Source organism: Dipodomys ordii, unplaced genomic scaffold (genome assembly GCF_000151885.1).
Source record: "Dipodomys ordii isolate 6190 unplaced genomic scaffold, Dord_2.0 Scaffold7, whole genome shotgun sequence".
Taxonomy (NCBI): domain Eukaryota; kingdom Metazoa; phylum Chordata; class Mammalia; order Rodentia; family Heteromyidae; genus Dipodomys; species Dipodomys ordii.
In genome coordinates, this window is record NW_012267223.1 from 3653067 (window position 1) to 3664333 (window position 11267).

General features: G+C 57.4%; 2 protein-coding genes across 2 annotated transcripts in view; both read left to right on the forward strand.

The window, feature by feature from the left end:
- Wbp2 (WW domain binding protein 2) overlaps positions 1-3825 on the forward strand; it is an 8551-nt gene extending 4726 nt beyond the window's left edge. The window contains exons 2-8 of the mRNA XM_013036471.1: positions 118-260; positions 343-531; positions 1121-1213; positions 1745-1879; positions 2104-2226; positions 2637-2713; positions 2816-3825. Coding sequence (XP_012891925.1) covers positions 118-260; positions 343-531; positions 1121-1213; positions 1745-1879; positions 2104-2226; positions 2637-2713; positions 2816-2869 — 814 coding nt within the window. The 3' untranslated portion in view covers positions 2870-3825. The remainder of the gene's footprint in view (positions 1-117; positions 261-342; positions 532-1120; positions 1214-1744; positions 1880-2103; positions 2227-2636; positions 2714-2815) is intronic.
- Positions 3826-5598: 1773 nt separating this feature from the next.
- The window catches only part of Unc13d (unc-13 homolog D (C. elegans)), a 14505-nt gene continuing 8836 nt past the window's right edge, over positions 5599-11267 (forward strand). The window contains exons 1-14 of the mRNA XM_013038100.1: positions 5599-5614; positions 5919-6063; positions 6763-6798; positions 7024-7131; positions 7264-7323; positions 7412-7478; positions 7703-7883; positions 8629-8673; positions 8802-8870; positions 8954-9023; positions 9451-9555; positions 9675-9767; positions 9840-9943; positions 11069-11186. Coding sequence (XP_012893554.1) covers positions 5959-6063; positions 6763-6798; positions 7024-7131; positions 7264-7323; positions 7412-7478; positions 7703-7883; positions 8629-8673; positions 8802-8870; positions 8954-9023; positions 9451-9555; positions 9675-9767; positions 9840-9943; positions 11069-11186 — 1161 coding nt within the window. The 5' untranslated portion in view covers positions 5599-5614; positions 5919-5958. The remainder of the gene's footprint in view (positions 5615-5918; positions 6064-6762; positions 6799-7023; positions 7132-7263; positions 7324-7411; positions 7479-7702; positions 7884-8628; positions 8674-8801; positions 8871-8953; positions 9024-9450; positions 9556-9674; positions 9768-9839; positions 9944-11068; positions 11187-11267) is intronic.

Below are 11267 nucleotides of genomic sequence, written 5' to 3' on the forward strand. Positions count from 1 at the left end.
CCTTGCCCTGCCCTGCCCTGCCCTGCCCTGCCTCTGCCCTGCCTTGCCCTGCCCTGCCCTGCCCTGCCTTGCCTCTGTCCTGCCCCTGCCTCTGCCTGTGTGTCCCTTGTGTCATAGACCTCTTCACATCAGGGCTACTTTCTGCCACTACCTCTGCTCCTTCAATGACAGCCGTCCTGCCTGCTCACTTGCCCTTGTGAACTGTCTGGCCTCTCTAGGCCACTCTTGGGGCCTTTTCCTGTATAGTGCTTCCTCTGAAGGTCTGGTGCAGAACGCCCTGGGGCTGCAGGGCTGGCAGTTGGGAGTAGACTTGTCATCTGCAGGAAGCGGGTCGGGGATGAGCCAGAGCCAGCGGCAGTTCTGGCACTGATGGCCCTTGGCCTCTCTCCCTGCAGATCATCTTTCTGTCCAAGGGGAAGGATGCCATGCAGTCCTTCATGATGCCATTCTATCTGATGAAGGACTGTGAGATCAAGCAGCCTGTATTTGGTGCAAACTACATCAAGGGAATGGTGAAGGCCGAAGCAGGAGGTAGGTAGCGAGGGAGCTCGGGCACAAATGGCCCCCCACGGAGGGGCCGTGGGCAGCTCTGACTGCCACCTCGGGGATCCACCCCCAGGCCCTTCACCATCCTAGCCAGGTCCCTTTCCCAGCTCTGGGTTAACTTCGGAGGAATGCATGTGCATTTGCCTAATACTGGTAGCTGGGGAATGCTGGGTTAAAGTTAGCCACTCAGATCATCTTTCCAGAGAGTGAACAGAGTAGAAAACCAAATAAAAGTGCTTGTTGTAGCTAGGTGCTAGTGGCTCGTGTCTGTAATCCTAGCTACTCAGGAGGCTGAGATTTGAGGATCATGATTCAAAGCCAGCCTGGGCAGCAAAGTCCATAAAACTCTTAATCTCCAATTCACCAGCAAAAAGTCAGAAATAGAGCTGTGGCTCAAGTGGTAGAGTGCTAGCCTTGCACACAAAAAAAGCATAGCAAGAACACAATGCCCTGAGCTCAAGCCCAAGCACCAGTGATGGTATACACACATGTGCGCACTGGCTCAGGGCCTGAAGTCATGTCTGTGGGGCTGGGGATCTGGCCTGTCCATTCACCTGTCCTGTCCCTTTCTCAGGTGGCTGGGAAGGCTCCGCTTCCTACAAATTGACCTTCACAGCAGGGGGCGCCATTGAGTTTGGACAACGGATGCTGCAGGTGGCCTCTCAAGGTAGCCAGGCTCTAAGATTGAGGGGAAGGATGACACAGCCAGCATGTGGCTTTTTGTTTGAACTTTTTTTTTTTGTTGTTGTTGTTTTGTAAGCACCAACAGATAAGTATCTGCGCTCAGCTGACCAGGGCTGACCCGGGCTAGAGATGGGGGAAGGAAGCCTATAATTACCATCCCGTGTGTTCTGAACCCAAAGCCTGCGCTTCTCCCGCCTGGAGCAGGCAGATGTCATTCTGACAGAGCTGCTCATGCTTGTGCATTTTAAAACAAGCAACCCAACCATTAAAGTGCCTCTAAGCAACCATCTAAAATTCCCGAGCGCTGGGTTCCATCCTTTACCCCATCTCGAATGCCTCCCCCTGTCCTTGACTTCCATGGCTCTGACCTCTCCTCTCGCGGCGTCCTGATTAAGGCAGTCCCATGTGGGGTGGGCGGCGGGATGGAGCTAGGGTATGCCTGCTAGCCCAGTCCAGGGACCCAGCGGTCCCTGAGGCCGGCGCCACTCATGTCTCTCTCCCCTTGTACTTATAGCTTCCAGAGGTGAAGCCCCCAATGGAGCCTATGGGTACCCTTACATGCCCAGCGGGGCCTATGTCTTTCCCCCACCAGTCGCCAATGGAATGTACCCCTGCCCTCCTGGCTACCCCTATCCACCGCCCCCACCTGGTGAGTGTGTCCTTTGCTGCCCACCCCACCCATCCACTAACGGCTCCCCCAGGCTAGAGGGTAGAGAGGGGACGCTAGTTCCCTCACCTGCTTTAGCACTAACAGACATTGGAGAGGCTCAGAGGGCGCCCTGAGGAGCTGGCAGGCAGCTCTGGGAACAGCCTTCTTGGGGAACCCCGAGGGCCTGGCTGCTCACTGGGTCCCTGACATTTCTTGCTGTGCAGAGTTCTACCCAGGACCTCCCATGATGGGTGGAGCCATGGGCTATGTGCAGCCCCCGCCTCCACCCTATCCCGGGCCCATGGAGCCTCCGGTCAGCGGCCCTGATGTCCCTTCCACTCCAGCAGGTAAGGCCCCTGGGCTGTAGCAGTTTTTTGGGACCAGCCCTCCACTCCCCAAGATCTCCTAGAAAATCTCAAAATGGCCAGACTACTGAGAGCCACAAATGATGCAGGACTTCCCCCCCGGGGACCAGGAAGTGGGTGAAGAGCCTTAGCTAGCCGTGTGACTAGGAAGGTCTCCCTGCATTATTCTCTACAAACAGATGGCCACAGGACCACCTGGTGGGCTGCGTCTGAGTAGCTCAGTAAGACACGTAAAGTGGGCAGCCTGTGACAGGTGCTCCGGAAACTCACTGCAGCTTTGGTCTGGGTCACTGGCACCAGCTGTCCTGGGCCCTGGGGCCGGGATTTTACAGAGCTTAGGCAGAGGACTGGAGGGATTGTCACCAATGCCTGCCCTGTGTTTGCTCTCACAGCGGAGGCCAAGGCTGCAGAAGCAGCTGCCAGCGCCTATTACAACCCAGGCAATCCACACAACGTCTACATGCCCACGGTGAGTGGGGTAGGCCCACGGCCTGGGCCCTGCTGCCGGGGGGCGGGGGGAGACCCTAGCTTGAAGTGAACCCTCTAATGTTCTCTCTCTTTTCCTTCTCAGAGCCAGCCTCCACCCCCACCTTATTACCCCCCAGAAGACAAGAAGACGCAGTAGAGCCCGCCTGCCTCCCTGCCTCTCTTCTTGGGGGGTGGGGGAGGGGAGGCCTACAGGGCCATCCTTCCCCATCTGATCATAAACAGTTACCTGGAATGAGCAATGTGGGAAGGGCGTGGCCCCTTGACCTCTAGAGAGGCACCCCAGTTTCCCAGGCTAGCCCAGCCCACAGTGCTGCTTCCCTCTCGCCATCTCTGGGGCTCCCGGGAGCACGGCTGTCCCTCTGGTTCCTCTTTCTCTCTGATAACAGCTCCACTAGCGCCTTCCCACGGAGGGACTCTCTGACCACCTCCTCCACCACAGTCCAGCCCCTGGGTCTGGCCACCAGACTACACACAACCCTGTGAGCCGGCAGGGCAGGGCAGCCATGTCTTCCCGCCAGGCCTGCCAGGCTCTCCCATTCCGTCCCCTGCTGGGCGCCTGGCCCTGGAAGGCAGGGTGCCCCATCCCCCCCAGCTGTTAGGCCACATTCCATCCAGCCAGGCCCGGCCGCCTTGCCTCCTGTGTGGGTTTGGGAGCGTTACCATGAGCTGCTGTGTGACGGGACTGGAGGCAAGGCCTTGGTTTCAGGGAGGAAACCCTTTTGCGCCCCCTCCCCCTTAGAAAGTCTAATCTGTTCCCCCCTTCAGTCTTCTCCCACTCTAAGGGGCTTCCTGGTGGGAGTTGTTCAGCGCATGTCTGGCCCACTATGCCAGGCAGAGGCTGCAGGGTGGGCTGTGAACAAGGGCTGCAACCCTTGTGTCCCCAGAATCTGCTGCCACCCCTCAAAGCTTCACGCCCCCTGGATGCATTAAGACTTGTTCCTGGACTGGCCACAAAATGAGGAGATGGTTATTTAAAGAGAATTCCCTATTTATTTGACAAAATCCAGTTAATATATTAATGTGAAATAAACCCTGTTTGCACCTTGGATTTGTTTGCTAAAACTGTGAAATAGTAAAACTGAAGCAACTGGACCCTTTCTGGCTCTGTGTGGTGACCAGGGTCAGTCTTTCCAGAAGGACTGGCTGACTGTGGGAGGGGGGACACAGGGTTCCTCTTCTCTCCAGGTGAGAGACCCCCCTCCCTTCCTTCCTCCCTCCCTCCCTTCCTTTTTCTTTCTCCTGCATTTCTCTTTTTCCTTGGGGGAGGGGGGAGAGAGAGAGAGAGAGAGTGTGTGTGTGTGTGTGTGCGCGCGTGTGTGCATGTACACGGCACATGCATGCATTCACTGGTACCTGGACTTAAACAAAAGGCTTCATAAGCTCACTTTTTTTTTTTCTTTTTGTCGGTCATAGGGCTTGAACTCTGGGCCTGGGCGCTGTCCCTCAGCTCTTCACCTCAAGGAGAGCCCTCTACCCCTTGAGCTACAGCGCCACTTCTGGTTTTCTAGTAGTTTATTGGAGATAAGAGTCTCACAGACTTTCCTGCCCAGGCTGGCTTTGAACCGTGATCCTCAATCTCAGCCTTCTGAGTAGCTAGGATTACAGGCAAGAGCCACCAGCGCCCAGCTCACTTTTTGTTTTTCACTCAAAAGTTGTCACTCTACCTGCCTCACTTTTTTTTGTTTTGTTTTTCACTCATAGTTGTCACTCTACCACTTGATCCACACTTCCACTGGTGTCGGTACTGAGGCTTGAACTCAGGACCTGGGTGTGTTCCTTAGCTTTTTGCTCAAGGATGGTGCTCTATTATTTGACTCAGCTCTACTTCCTACTTTAAACATCTCTGGACTTTCTCCAGGCTATCTTCAAACCATGATCTTCAGATCTTAGCCTCTTGAGTAGTTAGGATTACAGCACCACTTTGGTTTTCTGGTGGTGAATTGGAGATGAGTCTCAAGGACTTTCCTGCCCAGGCTGACTTTGAACCATGATCCTCAGATCTCAGCCTCCTGAGTAGCTAGGATTACAGGCGTGAGCCTCCGGCACCAGCAAGACCCTGGTTCTTAACAGCCTGTTTAGTCAGCAGCTATTAAAGCCCCCAACATCTGGTGCCACCCAGTGCCTGCCTGGAAACAGAGCCTATGTCTCCTGCATGCAGCTCCTACTGGCTGCCCAGGTCCAGGCTCAGGCCAGGCACTGGAGGAAGGAGGCTGAAGCCTGCCGGGACTTGTGAAGGATAAATCTGATTGTCTGCTTCAGTGTTCTCACCTACAAGCACGGTCCCAGGACCATGGTGGGCCTATGTCTAAGAGTAGATGGATAAGACATAAAGGGACAGGGAAGGACAGAGCCATGAGTGACAGGTGCTCAGGAAAGGCGCCGCTGCTTTTGTCAACGGCCTTGGTTGGCAGCCCCGCCTGCCCCGGGCCTTAGCGCTTAGATGTTGCCAAGATGAGCAGGGGAAGGGAAGGGGAATTGTGCGCCCTTGAGCGGCCTTGTGTACCTGCTGGGAAGAGAATGGGGGGAAAAGCCAAAGCCTTTGGGCCAAGCCTGGGCCCTGTCCCCAACTGGACCAGGAGCTTTGGAACCCCAGTGCTAAAGTTTCCTTTTCCCTTGGGGCCTACAGCGGCCCTGTGAAGAGACTCATGGGAGCCTCCCCCTCCCGCTGGCCCTGCCCCAGGGGCTGTGGAGTTTTGCGAGAGACAAGCTGGCCCCTCTTTACACAGCTTGACCTGTCACCTGCATGGAATGTCACCTGTGGGGTGGAACAGTTTGCGCCATTGGCTGCCTGCTGGAGAAATGCCTGCGGAGCCCCACCCCACAGCCTGCCCCACCCCTGCCCACATCTGACGTTTAGTCCGGGAAGGCCCGTCAGCTTTGGGTAGGGCACTGCCTGGCTTGGCTGTGTGGCCTGGTCCTGTGGCCCTTTGCAGTGAGCCCTGGACCCTCTCCAGGGCCTCTGTGGGAGGTGGGGTGGGGCTGGGCTGCCCACAGGGCAGGCCCTGGGGAAGACCCTATAGGAATGCCAGCTGGAGAAAGATACAGGTTGCCTGGGAGACAGCCAACCCCTCCAAGACAGTGACACGGTACCCCATTCCCCCGCTGCCCGCCCTCCACCCTCCCCTGGCACACAGGCAGCCCCGGGGCTCTTTGCATCATCCTGTGGCTTTGCTGTCTTCACCCAGCGGCTGTGGGGCAGCAGAGGGAAGGGCAGAGCTGAGCACCATGGCGACACGCCTTTCTGACCCCCAGCGGTTGCGTCGGGCCATCAAGATAAGACGCAGAGGAGCTCGAGATCTCCCCGATGCCCGGGCCCAGGCAGCACAGGAGGTAGGAGGGACCCTGGGGGGGGGGCGGCGGGGGGAGAGGAGCTGGTGCTGGGGGCTGCCTAGCGCCTGCCCTAAGGCTTTGGTGTATAGGTGTATGGGACCCTTCCTGGCTGTCTGCCTCTACCGACCTGTCCCACCCCTGCCCCCATTGGTCCTGGACAGCATGCTGGGTTAGCAGAGCTGCATCTACCATTTCTTTGGACTACCAAGGGTTTCTCAGGTCTGGGACCTGAGTCTGTCTAGCCTCCTTTCTTTAGCAGACCTGATCCTGTCCCAAGGCAGTAGTCTTGCTACCAGCACTGGGGTACTGGGGACCCCTGAGCCACCCTAGGCCTACCCAGCATCCCCCTCCAGCCCCATCATCTCAGCGCTGGGCCTCATTTCCGCTGCTGGGGTGAGGAGCAGGCTGATAAGCTTTGCTGTTTCCTCTGGGGCAGGAAGGTGGGGTGGCGGGGAAGGGGGGAGGTGGCACAGGCCCGTGGCTGGGCCAGCTGAGCATCCATGGACCTCAGCAGTAACAGGCCAGGGGACCAGCAAGGCAGGCCAGGGGCCAGTCTCCCAGGAGACCTGCCATGGGAACAGGTATGGGGCGCTGGTGGGCCCGGAAGCTGGGGTGCGGGGCTCTGCCGCCCTAGGCCTAGACCTTGCCTGGCCAGGGAGAGGTCGCCAGGAAACCTGGCCTTTCCATCTTGCTCTCCAGATCAAGCCTCCATCGCACCACTTCTCGCGTGAGGAGGTAAGAGGAGGGGGCACGGGGAGAGGAGGTCGCAGCCCTGCATCCTCCGGGACCCTCTGGGAACGTCCCTCAGCCCCAGCCCAGGGAGGACTTCAGAGTCTCAGCCTCTTCCCCTGCGAACGCCACTTCCTGTCCCTGCGTGGGGGTGGCGTGAGGTATCGGTACTAGGGATGGCTGAGGGGAGGGGGGTCACGAGGGTCCCGTGGGGTCCCCACTGTGTCTCAGCGGGACCTGCTGTATGAGGAAGCACTCTACACTGTCCTGCACCGCGTGGGTCATCCTGAGCCCAACCACGTGATCCAGGCCTCCGAGCTGCTTCGGTACCTGCAGGAGGTGAGCCAGTCCCCGCCCCATGCGCCATGCTGTCCCTACCTGGACTCTAGAGCCCACCCTTCCCAGCCTGGCCACCCCCCTTGGGTCTGCAGCCTCCACATCCCTGCCTCCCCCTCACGGCCTCCTCCCTAGGCCTTCCAGGTACCCCCGGAGGAGCACGAGCAGATCCTGCAGCGTGTCCAGGAGCTTGAGGTAACCTGGGCACCTAAAGAAAGAGCAGGCTGTGCTCCCCCCCAAACCCCCCACCCAGGGACTCAGCAGCCCCCTCCCGTCCCTCCAGAAGCCAATATTTTGTCTGAAGGCAACGGTGAAGCAGGCCAAAGGCATTCTGGGCAAGGATGTCAGTGGTAAGTAGGGGGTGTCCCTGAGAATCTTCTCCCTTCTTCTTCCTCTCTCATCACAGACTAGCCCCGAACTCTTGGCAGGAGCTTTCCTTTCCCAAGCATCCCCAGGGCAGGCCCCGCACTTTTGGCGTCTGGGCTAGACGGGGGCCCTGTGTAGGTTTAGCCCAAAGGGCTGAGGAGGTTCTCTCCAGGGAGCCCGGCCAACGCCCTGGTGTCCCTTCTCCCAGGATTCAGTGACCCCTACTGTCTGCTGGGCATCGAGCAGAGCACGGGCATGCCCGGGGGCAGCCCCGCGGCTCGGCGTCGGCAGAAGGCCGTGGTGAGACACACCATCCCCGAGGAGCAGACCCACCACACCCGGGTCATCAACCAGACCCTCAACCCCGTGTGGGAGGAGACATTCATCCTGTACGTGACCCCGCCCCAAAGGTCTCCCCGTCCCTCAGGCTGAGCTTCCTCAGTCCACGACAGCAGTGAAGCCAACAGTCTTCCTGGCTTAGCCCTGAGCAGTCGAAGGTAGACAGAAAGAACCCTGACATAAATGCTGCATGTGTGTGTGCCTGGTGCTGTGGTACACGCCTGTCCTCCCAGACAGAAGCAGGAGGATGTAGCTAGACCTTGACTGTACCTACATTCACCCGTGCATGCATGCCACACATAGTGGTAATGAGGAGAGCCGAACGTCTTCCCCTGAAGGAGGGAGGTGTGTGGTTGGGCAAGGACCAGGCACTTCGCAGAAAGAAGCGCCGCTGGGTGCCAGCACTCAGAGGCCTGAGATTTTAGGATCGTAGTTCCAAGTCAGCCTGGGTGTGAAAGTCTGTGAGACTCTTTCCTCCAATAAACTACTAAGAAAAAGATGGAAGTGGTGCTGTGGCTCAAGTGGTGCTGTGGCTCAAGTAACAAGCTAGGCCCTGAGTTCAAGTCCCAGGACTAGCACAAAAAAGTAAAATAAAAAGGAAGGAAGGGAGGGAGGGAAGAAGGGAGGGAGGGAGGGAGGAAGGAAGGAAAGGAAGGAAGGAAGGAAGGAAGGAAGGAAGGAAGGAAGGAAGGAAGGAAGGGAGAGACTCCATGATGGGCAATATTGGAGATACTGGCTCTGAGCTGGGGTCTGGTGTGGGGGGTGTACCTCAACCATGCTCTTTTGTCCCTACAGGGAGTTTAATGACATAGCCAATGCGAGTTTTCACCTGGACATGTGGTGGGTGACATGCCCTCTGGGGGGGGGTGGTAGGAAGGAGAAGGGAGGAGAGGTAAGGGCAGCAGGGTTGACTTCCTAAAGAGCTCATGTACTCTCTCTGTCTCTCGCTCAAACCTCTGGCCCACCAGGGACCTGGACACGGTGGAATCTGTCAGACAGAAGCTTGGGGAGCTCACAGATCTGCACGGACTCCGGAGGTGGGTGCTGCGGCTGCGAGGGACGCAGGTGGAGAGGGAGGGGGACAGGTTCCTCACCCCTGCGTGGACGCTGCCTAACACAGGATCTTCAAGGAGGCTCGGAAGGACAAAGGCCAGGATGACTTTCTGGGCAACGTGGTTCTGAGGCTGCAGGTGAGATGGGGGTGGGGGGAGAGAGGGGCCTGGAAAGAGGTATAGGGAATGTCAGGCGCTGGTGGCTCACACCTGTCATCCTAGCTCCTCAGGAGGCTGAGATCTGAGGATCATGGTTCAAAGCCAGCCTGGGCAGGAAAGTCCGAGAGACTCTGATCTCCAATAAACCACTCAGAAAACTGGAAAGTGTGGCTCAAGTGGTAGAGCATGCCCCCTGAGCTGAAAGAGCTGAGGGACAGCGCCCAGGCCCACAACTGATGGGGAAAATAAGAGTTGCAGGGAGGGGAGTGTGGAGGGTTCTGGGGAGAAGCTCCTGGTCTGCACCTAACTGAGCCTGGGCACTGGACACCCCCCCCCTGGCCTTTCCTGTCCCATCTCTAACTCCATGAGAAGTCCTGGTGCTCATCGGGGGTCCTCCACCTGCCAGGACCTGCACTGCAAAGAGGACCAGTGGTACCCCCTGGAGCCCTGCACGGAGACCTACCCGGACCGGGGCCAATGCCATCTCCAGTTCCAGCTGATTCACAAGAAGGTGGGTCCGGGGTCTGAGCCAGGAGCTGTGTCCCATGGCCTCAGTGCCCTGGCCGGGTGGGGCAGCCTGGCGGCTGCTACCTAAAATCTCAGCTGTTAGCTACACCGGTCCCATTACAGAGAGCCACTGTGGCCAGCCGCTCCCAGCCCAGCTACACCGTGCACCTCCACCTTCTGCAGCAGCTCGTGTCCCATGAGGTCACCCAGCACCAGGTACTGCCCGCCCAGGACCGGGCACAAGGGGTCACCTGTCAGCTCCTGATAGCTCTCTGCTGTTCTCTTCAGGAGGGCAGTACCTCCTGGGATGCGTCACTCAGTCCCCAAGCCGCCACCATCCTCTTCCTCCATGCCACACAGAAGGACATATCTGACTTTCACCAGTCCATGGCGTGAGTACACACCCCTGTAGAACCTCTGGACAGCTGGCAGCCCAGTAAGAAACCAAGGGAAGACTAGTGCCGGCGAGTCACGCCTGTCATCCTAGCTACTCAGGAGGCTGAGATCTGAGGATCACGGTTCAAAGCCAGCCTGGGCAGGAAAGTCCATGAGACTCTGATCTCCAATAAAATAATCAGAAAAAGCTGAAAGTGGTGCCGTGACTCAAGTGGTAGAGCACCCCAAGAGGTAGAGTGCTAGCCTTGAGCAAAGGCAGTGCGGGCACAGTGCGCAGCCCTGGGTTCAAGCCCCAAGACTGACCCACCCCCCCAAAAAAAGCTAGGAAAATGCTCTGGCCCAAACTGTGCATTTTCAGTTTGAACCTGTTGTCAATTTAAAAAACTATGGAGACTTAGCCTGACACTGGTGGCTCACGCCTGTAACCCTGGCTATCGAGGAGACTGAAATATGAGGATCACAGTTCCAAGTCAGCATGGGCAGAAAAATCCCAAAGACTCTTTTTTTTATTTTTGATTCGTCTTGGGATTTGAACTCTGGGAAAGGAGCTGGGCAGCCAGTGGCTCATGCCTATTATCCTAGCTACCCAGAAGGCTGAGATCTGAGGATCTCAGTTCAAAGCCAGCCTGGGCAGGAAAGTCCATGAGATTATTATCTCCAGTTAACTACCAGAAAACCAGAAGTGGCACTGTGGCTCAAGTGGTAGAGTGCTCACCTTGAGCTGAAGAGCTGAGGGATAGCGCCTGGAATCCAAGCCCTACAACTAACAAAAGGAGGGGAAAAGAAGTACAGCCATAGCTTCATTTCTGACTTTTTAAGGTGCTGAATTGGAGATAAGAATCTCTTGGACTTTTCTGCCCAGGCCAGCTTTGAACTATAATCATCAGATCTCAGCCTCCTGAGTAGCTAAGGTATAGGCGTGAGCCACCAATGCTAAGCCTGAAATCTGGAAATGTAACCATCACAAATAGCCCATCTTAACAGATGTGGGATTTGAAAAGCATCCACGCACGTCGCCTTCAGCCTCTAGTTTTAGCCTGTCTGTTGATGGGATCCATAGGCGCTTTAGAGCAGGGGTGCCCGGCCTGGGAGGGACGCGGATGGTTTCCTGCCCCCTATAGGCAATGGCTGGCCTACAGCCGCCTCTACCAGAGCCTGGAGTTCCCCAGCAGCTGCCTCCTGCACCCCATCACCAGCATGGAATACCAGTGGGTCCAGGGCCGGCTCAAGGCAGAGCAGGTAGGTGGGGTCATGAGGGGAGGAAGGGGGGCTGGAGACTGTGAGTAGCTTTCCTCCCCCTCCTCCCCCTCCTCCTCCTCC